Source organism: Ranitomeya variabilis, chromosome 6 (genome assembly GCF_051348905.1).
Source record: "Ranitomeya variabilis isolate aRanVar5 chromosome 6, aRanVar5.hap1, whole genome shotgun sequence".
In the NCBI taxonomy this organism is placed as follows: domain Eukaryota; kingdom Metazoa; phylum Chordata; class Amphibia; order Anura; family Dendrobatidae; genus Ranitomeya; species Ranitomeya variabilis.
Window position 1 is genome coordinate 428,498,732 of NC_135237.1, and position 17,130 is coordinate 428,515,861.

A 17,130-nucleotide genomic window follows, 5' to 3' on the forward strand; every position below is an offset into this window, starting at 1 on the left:
ACTTACATTTCCCAATAAATAACAGCTCTGCAGCACTACTTCTTAGAAATTAACATAGTGTCAGTCATCTCTTACTGATGCTGGAAATACATACATAAAATGACACCAATAGAGGGTGTTATAACGAGGAACAGCAGCTCCCATTTGCCAATGTATCCATACATGTCCAAAGGGGATAACAGATGAACAATGAAAAGCAGAATTTTAAGAAAAAGGCTTATTTTTATGGATAATACAGGTATCCACTAAATCAAAGAGAGAAAAGGAGAGATTTAGGAGAGATAAGCGGTCTTCATTAGGGTAAGTGCACATGGCATCTTTTATAGGCGGATTCTGCCCGGAACCTGAAATAGCCATATGTATGTTCCATCTTATGTCACTTCTTTTAACCGCTTCAGCAGGGGCGAACACATTATAGGTGCAACCTGTGCGGCCGCTCAGGGATCCAAGAGGTAAGGGGGCCCATTTCTACCTCCAGAGCAGGTGCAATTTTACATTTTTAGGAGCTTTTGGGCTGCAAAGGGCCCATATTGTTACGCCACCTTTTCATACTTACCTGTCCGGCCGGCGCGCTCCCGATGCTCCCTCCTCTTCTCTGTCTTCCTGCTTTTCCGGCGCTCGTCCCTCCTGTGCTTCGCGCATGCGCAGACGTTTCTCTTATGTCCTCTGTTTGCTGTCTCCTGCCAAGTCCTGTGTTCCTGCCGTATCCTGCCAAGTCCTGTGTTCCTGCCGTATCCTGCCAAGTCCTGTGTTCCTGCTGTATCCTGCCAGTCCTGTGTTCCTGCCGTATCCTGCCAAGTCCTGTGTTCCTGCCGTGTCCCGCCAGTCCCGTGTTCCTGCCGTATCCTGCCTGTTCCGTGCTCCTGCCTTGTTCTGCCAGTCCTGCGCTTCTGCCGTATCCTGCCACCTCTACGTTCCTGTCATATCTTGCCAGTCCGTGTTCCTGCCGTTCCCAGCCAGTCCAAAGGCTCCATTGTCTCCATCTCTCGAGTACCAGCATCTTATCGGTTAGTTCCCTGTCTTTGCTGCCTCCGCCATTTTAGTCTCTTCACTAGTCCCGTCTCCCCGCTGCCTGTAGTTCTCTCTGTGCTCTAAATACAGTCGTCCCTTTGGCTCCGGCAGTTGCGGCTTCACCCTCCTTGGGCCTGTCCCTAACTCTCCCTGTACAGGGGGTGGCATCATCTGGTCCACTCGTCCTCGGGGGCTCTGAAGCCGTGACCCAGAGGGTCCACTGTTGTGAATTCTGTTTTTGGGCTCCCTCTGGTGGTTACTGGTGGTACTGGTTGACTGGTGTCTTGTTTTTTCCAGTGCACCTGTTTCCATTAGGAAATTGGGAGTCTCCTATTTAGTCTGGCTTCCCAGTCATTGTAGTGCCGGCAATCAATGTTATCAGAGCACCTTGTTGCTTGCTTCCTGCTCCAAGTCTGCAAGTCAGCTAAGTTGAACCTTTTGCTTTTTGTGTTTGTTTTGTCCAGCATGCATTTACATATCTCGTGCGGCTGGAAGCTCTAGTGATCTGGAATTGCTACTCCGGTGTCATGAGTTGACAACGGAGTTAAGGTAATTCCAGGATGGCTGTTTAGGGTTTTGAGGTGACCGCGAAGTCCTCTTTTGTATATTCCGCTATCTAGTCAGAGGGCCTCGCTTTGCTGAATCTATATTCATACTGCGTTTGTGTTTTCCTCTTACCTAACCGTTATTATATGTGGGGGGCTACTATAACCTTTGGGGTTTCCCTGGAGGCAAGTTAGGTCTGTGTATTCCTCTATTAGGGGTAGTTAGTTCTCCGGCTGGCGCGAGGTGTCTAGAGACAACGTAGGCACACCCCCTGGCTACTTTTAGTTGCGTGTTAGGTTCAGTATCGCGGTTACCTAAGATACCATCCTTCCTAGAGCTTGTCCGTTTTTTGCCTAAGTCCCTGCCATTGGGAATCATGACAGTCCACTTCCTTAGACCTAATACATATATTGTTCTTGCACAGGGGCCCTTTCTGTATGCATCCGCCAGTGCGCTTCAGGTTTGGTAAACCCTGATGGGGTTTAAGAAAAATGACATGCTCGTTCTTTGGGCGTTTTTCTAGCTTTCTATAATTAAAAGAGTTATCCAGGACTAAATAATTTTTTTTTATTATGAGCCAAAAAATGAACAGGCAGGTAGTTGCTAACTTGTGGACATATTTCAAAAGGAATATCTTTAAATCAGACTATAATATCTGGCAAAACATTACTGAGTTCTAAATTGAAATAACAAAAAACTTCCAGGCACTTCCAAATCAGAAAGCTGGTGTGAACAGGTGAGAACTAAGAGTAGGCACCTCTATACATAACAAACAAATAAAATTGCACTCTGTAGTGCTAAAGCATGAAAACATGAAATATGAATAGCATTACTGCTCTAGATAATAAGAAACAATTGAGATGCTTAGAGATGGCTACTCTTAGTTTGCACCTGTACACACCAGTTTTCTGATTTGTAAGTGGCAGTCAGTCTTTTGTTATTTGTATATTAGCTCTTTGACTGAGCACTCCAGCCTGTGGCGGTTTTAATTGCAGCTGGATCCTACCTACCCATAAATTCAGGTTTTAACCTAAGAGAGGATTCACATTAGGCAGGTTCCCAGCAAACCAGAGATCGCCTTGTCATTTGGCATGCATAAATTGGCCAAATTATTTGCTAAGCATCTCCAACATCAAAAACACACCAAAAGCTCATTGCGGAAACTTAGTTTTAGAGTTACCATCATAAGGGAGAAGTGTAGGCAGATTATGTCCCAGACTATTGGGAAAAGTGGTAAGGGTTATATGCTGTAAAAGAGGAGGACGAGATGCCGTGAACGCAGAAGGCTATAAAGATATGGACATGTAGAATATTCCAATTCACAGTCTCAAAGCAAATTATAGAAAGCATTGTCAGATAGAACAAGGTCAGGGCAGGCAGAGTTCCTTCACAATGATGGATGACCAGAAGATCAGAGCAGACAGCAGACACAATGAGGAAACAAATTTAAAAAAACTGACCATCACATCCAAACATAGACTAGGTGTGAACAGATGCCTACCTAGAGTCACCAACTCATATACAATCAAATAAATGAGGCAGCACTCTGTAGTGCCATAGCTTGCAAACATGAAATGTGAAAATTGAATTGCATTACTGCACTAGAAATATGAAAAATTGAGAAAGCTTAGCGCATAAATTGGCCAATTCATGTGTACCTGGAAGCCAAGGTAAGGCGTTTCTCATTTCCAGGACCTAACAATGCCAATCCTCTATTAGAATAAAGTCTTCATCTGTATGGGAGCCTATGAATGCTCTCTTAGACTAAAATCTATATCTCTGTGGAGGGGTAGGGTCCTGCTGTGATTAAAAATGCCTGAGGCTAAGAGGCAGAGTGCTCAGTCAGAATGCTAATGAATACAAATTTAAAAAACTGACTGTCACATCCAAACATAAACTAAGTGTGAACAGGTGATAACCTACAGTCACCAACTCAACTGATGTGACGGTCGTTTTTTTTAAATTTGTATTCATTAGCTTACAATCTATAAGGAAATAGGGGGGACACAATAAGTAGAAAGTGCTTATCATGTATGGTCCAGCCATCATTATAATAAGGTATTTCAAATAAGCTGCATGATCTGGTCATCAGCCAGTGTCTCAGTACAGTTATCAAGTGCTATGGAGGATGAATAGGAGGAAGCAGATATCAAGAAGATATGATTTTATTCAGCATCCTATGACCTGACGGTTTAGGGATTTTATCCTACTGACACATTCCCTTTAAGGTTTTGTTTTTTGCAGGACAGCCTGCCTAAACCTCTTTTTCCCTGGAGAGTCCGGACACCCCTTACATCTAAATTATTCAACCAGTCCCACTGAAAATCAGCAAGTTCAGCCTGATATATCTAATGTACATCTAATATTTATGGATGCCTTTAAAAAGGATCAGGAAAATAAAAATAAATGTTTGTTTAGATGCTGCGACACTTTATAACAGTGACTGACATGAATATGGCTAAGTTGTTGATTATAGTATATATGTAGGCAGCCAAGTCCTGCAAAACATAATTTGTTTTAAAAAGATCTATACTTTTTATGCCATGCCATAGTAGCACCTGGAATAGCGAGCTGCGATCCAGCGTTGTGACATAAGGAGCTTCACCTTGATTTACCTTTGATAGCTTCTCTCACACCCATCTCATTTCACTTCATACAAACAACCATTCACCGACTCAGATTCACACTCCTGATTAAAATGATGTGTAACAAAGCTTTCCTGTATCCGATGCTAAACCTATGCCAGGAACTAGTTCTTTTCTTTCTTCTTCTCTTTCTTCTAGGCGCATTTCTATCATTCCAGTACACAACAATCATCCCATTGGTCTGTATTTGTAAGATTAATCAGATCCTAGTATTACTCTATTATAAGCTCTGGCACAGTCCAACATAGACTTATGAAGGCCATTGTAACAAGAAGAGCTATTGCACTCAACTGTATTTTTGGTCCGAGTGCTAGCCGACAAAACATCGGATTGCATTGGGACCATTGTTAGTTTATGGGGCCATGCACATGTCCGATGTTTTCCTTGGACAGACTCTGTCAGATGTAAAAAATTACAGTAAGCTTGATTTGCATCCGATATTCGGATTGTACTCGGTCATGCAAGTCAATGAGTCGGATCTGAGTGCAATCCAATTTTCAAGGACTGACAGAATGGAGAAGTTGGAGAATTTTTTTTCCATCTTCTCTTCATCCAAGATCACATTCTGATCACACTTCAATCAAACTATGATCATAGTTGGATCAGAGTGTGATTAGCATAATAGGGCCCTATTCTCTCAGATGAGAGAAAATACGGTGGTGTGACCCTAGCCAAATGGAGTTTGTAGTCTTTGAGTCCGTAGAGGAGCATCGTGTCACATGGATAACATATGCAGTGGCTGTAATAAAACCATAGTTCTGGCTCTCAAAAAAAGTTATTGGTACAGCTTCTTCTGAGGACTGTGTTTTACCCTTTGTGTGACTGTAAGGATGTGGACTGCCCTTTCCACGCTCCTGAAGACAGCATCGAATTGCAAGAATAGTGTGCGGTTTTACTGCATTTTATTGTGCCATGTGAAATGTGTACTGTGTCATGCAGTTTTTAGTAATGTAATGCAACTAATGTATAGTACTGTAAGTAAGTGTGTAAATACTGTAAAGGTAATGCCTATTTTGAGTAACATGCACTCAGCTCAAGTGTAAGGAAAATATAGGATACAGTTTAATGCTTAGGGTAGAGATAGATTGTGACTGTAGATACAGTAGGGCAAGATAAAAAATATTTGGGACTAGCCCAGAATTGGGAGGGGGATAGGGCAAGTAGCAAACTGCATCCTGTTTTTAGACAGTTAGAGAGAGTTGGTGAAAGTGATAGTGAAAGTGCTTGTTGGAGGCAAAGTGAAGTTCAAGGTGCAATGGGCTGAAAACACAGTGTAGACCAAACTTTCTGGCATTATGAGGTTGTACAAAACTCCCAACGGACATTCCTGCATTGTCCAGAGCTCAAGGCTCAAGTCGGAGGCTATGTAGAGCACGGACAATCCTACCGTCCGTACAGAGGAAGATGGAGGTGGAACCGCGTGAAGGAAATGTAGCAGATCTCTGGAATACTGGTGTGCTCGGCAGGGAATCCCTAAGGCTAACAGGACCTGTTAAAGTAGGGATAGTCCAAGCTGAACGTAAGAAAATGATTGAAATGTACTGTCTTGATGGAACAATAACTGGAGAGTGCGGTGCCCGATACTGCGTGTTAAAGACTGATGTATTTGAACTGTCCAGTAAAGTTGTTAAAAAGAACAGGGTGCCCCTGATGTCTGTGCAGCTGATCCTGGAACCAAGAACATGGATACAGAGGAGGCCTACAGCCTACATGTGAGTACAATGCAATGTACACAGCACAACACTTATGGTCTGGGATAAGACTTATTTGGAAAGTGCCAGGGCGCTATGGAGCAGTAACTTGCCCACCGCTACCTCCCTGGGCACCTTGCATGACGATATGATGATGTCATGAAAATCTGTTTACAGATTGTTATCTACAGTGATGATGATGTCATAATACTTTGTGTCTTATAGGCTGCTATTGTTCGAATATCACAATTTTTTGTACGAAATTAGTTTACATGTTCCATTATCCTGATATGACAGTTGTGCATTTGTAACAAAGTTTAATTTGACAGATAATGCACCATCATGATTACTTGTTCTAGAAGGTTCTCATTCAAGAGCAATAAGATAACATTGCACAAGCCTTTGTCCAATGTCAAGTTAGGTCTCAAATTGCACTTTTGGGTACTATTTTATCTGAGTTAAGGTAAACCTTGCTGTATCTATGTGTGTTTGTGTTTAAAGGGATGCTATTGCATTTAAAAAATGGTAAGTTTTTTTCCATATCACGATTGTTAAAATAAAATAAATAAATTCATAATAATGTGTGTAAAGCGCTGTGGAATTAATGGCGCTATATAAATGAGTAAAATAAATAGATAAATAATCTTGCCATTTTTGCACTAGCCACTAGGTATTTTTTCAGCCTCCTACTTCCTCTATTTTCAGGAAGAGTTTTCAACAAGGCTCCTTATCATCAGAGTCAGGATTACAATGACAGGTAACACATCTATACACTGCTGATAATAACAAGGGAATCTCCATTCACAGTGCCTAATGTCTTAGGCTACTTTCACACTAGCGTCGCTATGCGTCGTTTTGGAGAAAAAACGCATCCTTCAAAAGTGCTTGCAGGATGCGTTTTTTCTCCATAGACTTTTATTAACGACGCAGTGCGACGCATTGCCACACGTCGCAACCGTCGTGCGACGGTTGCGTCGTGTTGCGTCGGACCGTCACCACCAAAAAACGTTGCTTGTAACGTTTTTTGGTGCGTCGTTCCCGCCTCCCCGCACCTCACAATGGGGCAGCGGACGCGTTGAAAAACAGCATCCACTGCCCCCGTTGTGCGGCACTTCCACAGCTAGCATTGGTGCGCCGCAACGTCGCATAGCGACGTGCAGCGCAAGACGCTAGTGTGAAAGTAGCCTTAGTGGACCCTGCTCCCCCTCTCTTCACAATGATCTTTGTACAGGCTAATTAGTCACTTCAATACAAAGGATAGGGATGGGATCTGACCATTGAGGCTATGTACATTTCCTGTCATGTTTGGAGTTGATGTTTTGGATCAGCAGGAGGAAAGCCACAGGTTAGGGAAAACTGATCTAAGGTGAAAACCCCTCTACCTAAAGATATTTATCAGATTAATTAATCTGTGTTTCCAACTAGAACCCGAACTGTAAAGGTCAGCATCCGTGCCAAACACCTACTGTTCGGGCATGGACACCGAACACGGACTTCATCAGGAAGTCCGTATTACTGTTCGGGTTTGGCCCCCCAAACACTGGGTGTTTGTCACGCTGTTATGTGCATGACAGTACAGCAAACACCGCTTCTGATCACCTGTGAAATCATCCCCAACGGTCAGAGAGCCGCGGTTCCCACGCTCTCAAAATACAACGTGAGCATTCAGCTGTGATTGGAGGTATAAAGTTTATCTCCGGTTACTGGTGTCAGCAGATGGGAATACATCTTCCATCATCCAAAACCTGCTGCCGCTAATTACAGCAAGAGCAGGAGCGGCTGATGGGTGTATTCATTAGCCGGCTCCTGTGCTGTAAATAAATAATTAAAAAAAAAATGTTGTGGGTTCCCCTGTATTTTTAATAACCAGCCAGGCAAAACTCACATCTGGGGGCTGCAACCCTAAGCTGTCAGCTTCAACAAGGCTGGTTATCAAGAATAGAGGGGTCCCCAATCTGTATTTTTCAATCATTTAAATAAATAACGAAAAAAAACTGCATAGGGTCCCCCCTATTTTTGACAACCAGCCTTGCTAAAGCAGACAGCTGGGGGCTGGTATTCTCAGGCTGCTAAAGGACCATGGATATTGCCCCCGAGCCTAAAAATAACAGCCCGCTGCTGTCCAGAAAAGGCACATCTATTAGTTGCGCCAATTCACGTGCTTTGCCCGGCTCTTCCCACTTTCCCTGTAATGGCAGCAAGTGGGGTTCATATTTGTGGGGTTGATGTCACCTTTGTATTGTCAGGTAACATCAAGCTCACGCATTAGTAATGGAGAGGCGTCTATAATGCACCTATCCATTACTAATCCTATAGTTATATGGTAAACACACAGCAAGAATAAAGTCCTTTATTAGAAGTAAAACAAAACACACTTTTGCTTTTTTATTTAAAAATAACAAACACAGTTATACTCAACAAACACATATTCCACCGAAGCCCTCGTCTTCTGTAAGAAAACAAAAATAAAAAGCAACAATATCCCTCACCTCTCCGTCGTTCTCTCCCACCCCGTATGCCATGTCTGGGGGAAAAATAGCTTTCATCCTGGTCGGTGCCAAAATGCAACCGTCCAAGCTGAGAACCCCTGGTGAATGACCTGCTGCGAGTGAAGCCTCAATGACTGGCAGTGATGTCATTGAGGTTACTTCCGGTCACTGAGGCTGCATTCCACTGATTGTGGAAACTTCACACCTGACCTCAAGCATCTTGGATTGTGTGCATCTCCACTCTTTCTCCAGACTCAGGTGTGAAGTTTCCACAATCAGTGATGGTTTGGGGAGCCATGTCATCTGCTGGTGTAGGTCCACTGTGTTTTATCAAGACCAAAGTCAGCACAGCCATCTACCAGGAAATTTTAGTGCACTTCATGCTTCCCTTTGTCGACAAGCTTTTTGGAGATGGAAATTTAATTTTCCATAAGCACTTGGCTCCTGTCCACACTGCCAAAAGTACCAATACCTGGTTTAAAAACAACAGTATCACTATGCTTGATTGGCCAGCAAACTCATCTACCTTAACCCCATAGAGAATCTATGGGGTATTGTCAAGAGGAAGATGAGAGACACCAGACCCAGCAATGCCGATAAGGTGAAGGATGCTATCAAAGCAACTTGGGCTTCTATAACACCTCAGCAGTCTCACAGGCTGATAGACTCCATGCCACGCTGCATTGATGCAGTAATTGATGCAAAAGGAGCCCCGACCAAGTATTGAGTGCATTTACTGAACCTACATTTCAGTAGGCCAACATTTCGGATTTTTAAATCATTTTTTCAAGCTGGTGCTATAAAGTATTCTAATTTGCTGAGATAATGACTTTTGGGTTTTCACTGGCTGTAAGCCATAATCATCAACATTAACAGAAATAAACTCATGAAATAGATCACTCTGTTTGTAATGACTCTAAATAATATATGAGATTCACTTTTTGATTTTAAGATCTGAAATAAATTAACTTATTGATGATATTCTATTTTTGTGAGATGCACCTGTACATCCAAGACCCAATAATGTGCTGGCAGGTCAGGTCAATGTTCTAAAATCATGGCAAGATGACATATACCATAGTAATGAAATGTTGCCTATATGTACAAGAAGAGGAATTCATTGCATCTTGCTGCACTTACTTCACTACATGGATCTGCTATATGTTTCCTATGTGTACTCTAAAATCATCCCTTGAACACTTTAGATGTCTTGCGTTACATTAGGTATTCTCTCCCAGGGATTCCGGCAATGAACTAGTCAATGTTGCTGGCTACAACTCTGCGGATGTAAATCTTGGAGATTTTATTCTCTCAGTATCTGCTGATGGAAGAAGCGAGCTGGAGCTCAGAATCCCAGAGTGAGCTACTGCCGAAGAACTGATCCTATTCTTCATAACCTTCTTGGAGTAGGAAGAATCTGCTGCTACGACATGTGCATGATGTCTTTCAAGGCAAGTGAGAATTGTGTTCCATTCAGATGAAGTTGTTAGTTGTAAAAATAGCAAGGCCTCAGACTAAAGGTTTCTGCTGTACAGGCCTTGTTCTGGGATAGCATAGTGCAGATATTGCTGGTGCCGGTCCTGAGCCACATTCTGCAGAAATGAGCCAGCAAATATCCAGAGTGTGAAGGAAAAGACAAAGCTGGGAACCTCGGGTTATGATGCTTTGCAGGGAGCTTGTTATTTAGAGCATTCACAAAGAAAATGTTTTGCTTTATATTATTATGACTATTTTAATTACCACTATGATATATATATATATATATTTGTATGTATTTTTTTATTGAAACAGTCACCAATGTGGCACAATAGTTGATTTATTTGTCTTTTCTTCTCATTGCAAATATGTGTAAATCAGTTTCTAAATAGAGTCTCATCGGTCTCACATTTTTGGCACTGGTACAGTAGTTAGCTGGTCATCTTTTCTGGCCACGTTTCTTGCGTATCTCTCTCTTGTAATGACTTGGTTAGATCATAGAGCAAATATTGTAAAACAAAGTTTTCCATCTGAAAGGTTTGCATGGTACCGTGCTCTACAGAACTTCTTCACAGACTTTAAAAGAAGCAGTTTAAGAAAATATGCCTCCGTTTATATAGGACATCCAGAAAAAGGTAGTGCAGGGGGTTCTGTTATGGGGCATTGTATTGCTGAATTATTAGCTTAGTTTTTGGCCTCCATGGCATCGTTTGACCTGCACTTTGGTTACATGCATACTGTGTCACTAGTCAGTCTGTATATTTATTTCTATGAGATTCTTCATCAAGGCTATCATATAGATGACACTGTATGATTCAGGTAGTCAAAGTGATGGCACATTAATAATAATAATAATAATTTTATTTATATAGCGCCAACATATTCCGCAGCGCTTTACAACTTATAGAGGGGACTTATACAGACAATAGACATTACAGCATAACAGAAATCACAGTTCAAAACAGATACCAGTAGGAATGAGGGCCCTGCTCGCAAGCTTACAATCTATGAGGAAAAGGGGAGACACGAGAGGTGGATGGTAACAATTGCTTTAGTTATTTGGACCAGCCATAGTGTAAGGCTCGGGTGTTCATGTAAAGCTGCATGAACCAGTTAACAGCCTAAGTGTGTAGCAGTACAGACACAGAGGCTATTAACTGCATAAAGTGTATGAGAACATGATGGAGGAACGTGATTATGTTGTTGTTTTTTTTATTAATAGGCCACACAGGGATAATTAGGTTAATGCGTTGAGGCGGTAGGCCAATCTGAACAAATGAGTTTTTAGGGCACGCTTAAAACTGTGGGGATTGGGGATTAATTGTATTAACCTAGGTAGTGCATTCCAAAGAATCGGCGCCGCACGTGTAAAGTCTTGGAGACGGGAGTGGGAGGTTCTGATTATTGAGGATGCTAACCTGAGGTCATTAGCAGAGCGGAGGGCACGGGTAGGTTGGTAGACTGAGACCAGAGAGGAGATGTAGGGTGGTGCTGAGCCATGGAGTGCTTTGTGGATGAGGGTAGTAGTTTTGTACTGGATTCTGGATTGGATGGGTAGCCAGTGTAATGACTGGCACAAGGTAGAGGCATCGGTGTAACGGTTGGCGAGGAATATGATCCTGGCAGCAGCATTCAGGACAGATTGGAGCGGGGAGAGTCTGGTAAAAGGTAGGCCAATTAGTAGAGAGTTACAATAGTCCAGACGAGAATGAATAAGTGAGACAGTAAGAGTTTTTGCAGAGTTGAAAGTAAGAAAAGGGCGAATTCTGGAAATGTTTTTGAGATGCAGATAAGAAGAGCGAGCCAGTGATCGGATGTGGGGGGTGAATGAAAGCTCGGAATCAAGGATGACTCCAAGGCAGCGGGCATGTTGCTTTGGAGTAATGGTGGAACCGCACACAGAGATGGCAATGTTATTATATAACATTATATAAAAACTGCCATGAATGAAGCTGACAATTCAGAAAAAGAGTGTCTGGTAAGCAAATCACCTCATACCTGATGCACAATACAAACTGTGGCAATGATAAAAATGTTATTGAAGCTCTTCCATTAATAGGGTATAGAGAAAAGTGTGCACTGGTTTGGTAGCAAGAAAAGGCTAGGGCTGTCCTTGTAAGGAATACTGCACTTGCCTGAATCTAGATGTAGCTCTTGGCTTCAGCTAATGGGACAATGCCAAACAGATTCATCCTCGGGCCTGAGGACGACTGTTGGCTCAAGTTTTCTGTCTTACAGCAGTTATTTTCTATAGGAATGCATTAACTCACAGATAGCTGCAATGCATAGTCAACGGCAATGTTATATAGTGTTATGCAGCCGGATTTTGGAGATTTTACAATGTATTTTTCCCCCATGAAGTGATTTGGAAACCTTTTTAGGTCAACTTTCCCTACTAGGGGATCTAAGGGGAGAATATCTGGAAGTGATTTTATGCTTTCTAATAGGGGTTCCAGGATTCCAAGGAAGTCCAGTCTGATGCAAAATTCTCATTGTAAAAAGATGGAATAGAAATGTAACATTGACAGACCCTTTTATGATCTCCTAAACTCCAGTGGAGATCTATTTAAATCTCTATTTATGCTGAATGACCAAATAGCTTTTGAGATGCCCATGTAGCATAACACAAAATATCTAACCCCGGCACACTCCAAAAATGTGAACACAGAACTGTTTTCAAAGTTTTTTTAATTTATCTTGTGCAAAAGAGAATGGTAGCATAACGGACCTCCTTAAGTTTAGGGTCAGACGGCCATAGATTCTCTCGGCCAAAAGAATCAGGAAGATTATGCAAATTACACTCTCATAACTCAATATAGTCCACAAATAAAGTTATTCATAACCAAGGTTGGGTTTCAGTACTCCAAAAAAAATGCATAACTATGACAAAAATTTACCACAAAGTTATAACCAAGGTAAAGTAGGAAGTACGGTACGTAAAGTTCAAAGATAAAAAAATATTATTTTATTGATAAAAGTAACATTTATTAAAAAACAATAACAAAGAAAGGTGCTAGATAAAAAGAGGGACTCTATTCATAGCATCTCAGAGGGATCAAAACATACAGCAGCTGCATAACCACAAATCATTTTTTGGCCACAAACCAATTGCATAAAAAGATGAGAGAGAAAGTATACAGACCACCTTATACTGTATATGGGGTATGTAAAAGACCACCAAAAGAATGCCTTTATAGAAAAAATCTAATCCAAAAACGACAATAAATGCCAGTAAATGAATAAGGCAGAATGGAGTTGCTGTGATTAAAACCCTGCTGTTCTGTTGGTCAAAAATGACCGTTTTTGAAATTCTATAATGTTATAAAAATTCAGCGTGTGATTCTGAGACTTGAGGGTCCCTGACTTTTCGTCATTAGGGGGGTACTCTCTGTGGGAATTTTTTTTTTTTTTTAATTTTTGTTTACTTTATTTGGTACAATTTTTTTATGTGAAATCTAAACAGAACAGCAGGGTTTTAAAGAGCAGATGTAAAATTACATAGCTCTAATATGTAACACCAGCCACAAAACAGCAATCTATGTGAAATGGCTGCTATACAAGCATACCTACTACAAAGATAAATACCATCACCTATTTAGTGAGACCAGGATAAAGTCTCTGTCAGCCAATCCCGTGGGTATCATGTCCTGGCTAAACGAGGGAAAAGACTTAATGCTGAAGTAACGGTGTAAATTCACACTATACCTGTATTGCACAAACCCGGTGGATGAGATAGAAGTCTCAACCACACGCATTTCGCTCTGCTTCTTCGGGAGGCCACTGTGAGGAGAAGATGGAGAACAACATTTCTCCATCTTCTCCATTCTGTGAGTCAGCAAAAATGAGACTGCACTCAGATGTCATCTGTAACGGGGTCTGCTGTGCTGGAGTACCTCTTTCAGTACCACCCCGTGTTTTAGGAGGTCCACTCTGCTTTGGCTGGATTCTGAATGAAGGACGCTGACTGGAATGGCTTCATTACATGGGCGCATATAAAATATCACTGCTTCTCCACGTATTTCCAGTGTGACAACTCTTTACTCACAGGACACAGAATATATATCACAACAGATACAGAGGGCAGGCCAATTCAAAAGTGGCAGGCCAGACATACATTACAATAGCCGCAGGTGGCCAGAGCCTGCCGATATTTACTGTGGGAATTGCAAAGGTGGGGGAGGTCAGAAGCAGAATATCTTGTCCCCTCTGCCCAGGGGCGCAGCCTTTGGGCTGATGCATTAGGGACATGAATCTCACATGGAACCTATTATACATACATATGACTGCACAACATATTCTGGGTGCTGGGAGGTTCTGTAACACGGCTCCCCCTTTCAGCAACGCGATCGGCATACACAGTCTGATCCTTAACGGATCGGTTTGGGGATGACCGAAGTTTATGGGGTTGGTACAAGTTCTGTTTGTCGACTTAGTCCATCGGCGTTACCGTTTTGTTTGCCGGGTCTGTAGTGGATGGTGAAGTCCAGAGGTTGTAGGGCTAAACTCCACCGCAGTAATCTGGCATTGTCTCCGGAGACCCGATTAAGCCACACTAGGGGATTATGGTCCGTTAGGAGGAAAAACTGTCGTCCATACAAATATGGTTGTAACTTTTTGAGTGCCCATACTACTGCCAGGCACTCCTTCTCGATGGCCACATAGCTTACTTCACGGGGCAGTAGTTTTCGACTCAGGTAAGCTACCGGGTGTTCTTGGCCGTCCGGCCCGATTGGCTCAGTACTGCCCCCAATCCAAACATAGAAGCGTCCGTGTGAATAAGGAAACGTTTAGTTAGATCGGGTGCGGCCAATACAGGAGTATTGGTGAGGGCGTCCTTTAGCTGGCGGAAGGCTTCCTCACACTCTGGGGTCCAGGTTACCTGGCGGGGTTGGTTCTTATGGGACAGATCAGTGAGGGGCTTGGCTACGCTGCTGTAATTGGGGACAAATTTCCTGTAATACCCTGCTGTCCCTAGAAATGCCATAACCTGGGTTTTCGTGCGTGGGGTGGGCCATTTGGCTATGGCCTCAATCTTGGCTGGTTCTGGTCGCTGTTTCCCACTTCCCACCCAATGTCCTAAATACTGAACCTCCGCTTTGCCCACGTGACACTTGTTTGGGTTCAGGGTGATTCCGGCCTTGTGGATCCTGTCTAATACTGTCTCTAGGTGATTTAGATGCTCTTCCCATGCCACGCTGTAGATGGCGATGTCATCCAGGTAGGCACACGCATAGTCCTGGATAACTCGAAACTGGAATAAGCTGAACGGGGTGACAAATGCAGACTTGGGAATAGCGTCAAGACTAAGGGGAATCTGCCAGTAGCCTTTGCATAGATCGATGGTGATCAAATACATTGCCCCCGCCAGCAGGTCTAACAGCTCATCCACGCGTGGCATGGGATACGCATCCGTCACCGTTTTCTCATTGAGCCTGCGATAGTCTACACAAAACCATGTAGTCCCATCCTTCTTGGGCACTAACACTACGGGGGATGCCCAGGGACTATCTGATTCTTCAATGACCCCTAAGCGCAACATCTCTCGTATCGCTTGTCGCATACCTTCTCGTACAGACTCAGGGATGCGGAAGGGGGGTTGTCTCAGGGGGGTCTGATCCTGGGTCTCAACCTTGTGTTGTGCCAGGTGGGTGTACCCAGGTCTCCCTAAAAACATCCTCTGTCGCTGCCTCAACAACACCTCTGCCTGCTGTCTCTCCCGGGGACCTAGGTCTTCACCCCAGTGTACCTGGTCCCATGTTTTAGACTGAGTCCTCTCCCCTAAGACATCAGGCAAGGGGAGTTCGGCTAAATCCTCTGCTTCAGGTGCACAGATGGCCACTACCTCTTCAGGGCGCTCCCGGTAGGGCTTCAGCATGTTCACATGGAACATGCGGATAACCCTGGGGTCATCACAATTGGCGACATTATAGGTGGTGTTGGCTATTTTCCCCACTACCTGGTAGGGCCCCTGCCATGCAGCTTGGAACTTGTTCTGCCTAGTGGGTTCTAACACCAGGACCTTCTGTCCTATCTCAAATGTGCGTTCTCTGGCCCTCCGATCGTACCATATGCACTGGTCCGCTGGGCCACCTGCAGGTTCCCACGTACAGCCTGGGTCAGCTCCTGCAGGTGGTCCCGAAATTCCAGCACATAGGGTACAATAGGTACCCCTTCTATGGTGCCCTCCCCTTCCCAGTGTTCTAGCACTAAGTCTAGGGGTCCCCTTACCTGCCTCCCATATACCAGTTCAACGGGGAGAACCCCGTGGATTCTTGGGGTACTGTTATGACCCCAATGGCGAGGGTCTCAGAGAAACAAGTAAGTCTGCGACGTACAAAAATCCAGCTCATAGGGCAGTGGTAACTGGGTTGACCATATATCTACTCCTAACGCCAACACTAGAAGTAGCCGGGGAACATGCCTACGTTGGTCGCTAGATGTCTCGCGCCAGCCGGAGGACTAACTACCCCTAGAAGAGGAAAACAAAGACCTCTCTTGCCTCCAGAGAATAGACCCCAAAAGTAGGATACAAGCCCCCCACAAATAATAACGGTGAGGTAAGAGGAAATGACAAACACAGAGATGAACTAGGTTTAGCAAAGAGAGGCCCACTTACTAATAGCAGAATGTAGAAAGATAACTTATATGGTCAACGAAAACCCTAACGAAAATCCACACTGGAGATTCAAGAACCCCCGAACCGTCTAACGGCCCGGGGGGAGAACTCCAGCCTCCCTAGAGCTTCCAGCAAGGTTAGGATACAGATTATGTACAAGCTGGACAAAAAATGCAAACAAAACAAATAGCAAAAAGCAAGAAAGCAGACTTAGCTTAAATTAGCAGGAACCAGGATCAGTAGACAAGAGCACAACAGATTAGCTCTGATTACAACGTTGCCAGGCATTGAACTGAAGGTCCAGGGAGCTTATATAGCAACACCCCTGACCTAACGACCCAGGTGAGCATACAAGGGATAGCAGACATTCCCAGAGTCAAATCACTAGTAACCACTAGAGGGAGCCAAAAAGATAAATTCACAACAGGGTACCTCCCGATAGGCAAACAGGAGGTGTGGTGTCATGATCTCCATGGCCAGAGAACTAGCATAAGCCTCTATAGGAACAAGCTCTTGGAAGATGTAACTATACTGACCATGAACTAAACCTACCGCATCATCTAGAAGTAGCCAGGTAGCATGTCCTACTTTTTATCCCTATATGCCCAGCGCCGGCCGGAGAACTAAATAATGCTAGCAGAGGGAAATATAAGACC

The 17,130-nt window shown here is 43.5% G+C and overlaps 1 protein-coding gene across 3 annotated transcripts in view; it reads left to right on the forward strand.

The window, feature by feature from the left end:
• The first annotated feature begins 9,641 nt into the window (after positions 1 to 9,641).
• ANKRD29 (ankyrin repeat domain 29) overlaps positions 9,642 to 17,130 on the forward strand; it is a 127,838-nt gene continuing 120,349 nt past the window's right edge. The window contains exon 1 of one of the 3 annotated variants that reach the window (XM_077267705.1): positions 9,642 to 9,833. In XM_077267705.1, the coding sequence (XP_077123820.1) occupies positions 9,813 to 9,833 (21 nt within the window). In that variant the 5' untranslated portion in view covers positions 9,642 to 9,812. The remainder of the gene's footprint in view (positions 9,834 to 17,130) is intronic. The other 2 variants (XM_077267704.1, XM_077267703.1) reach the window with 2 other exon arrangements.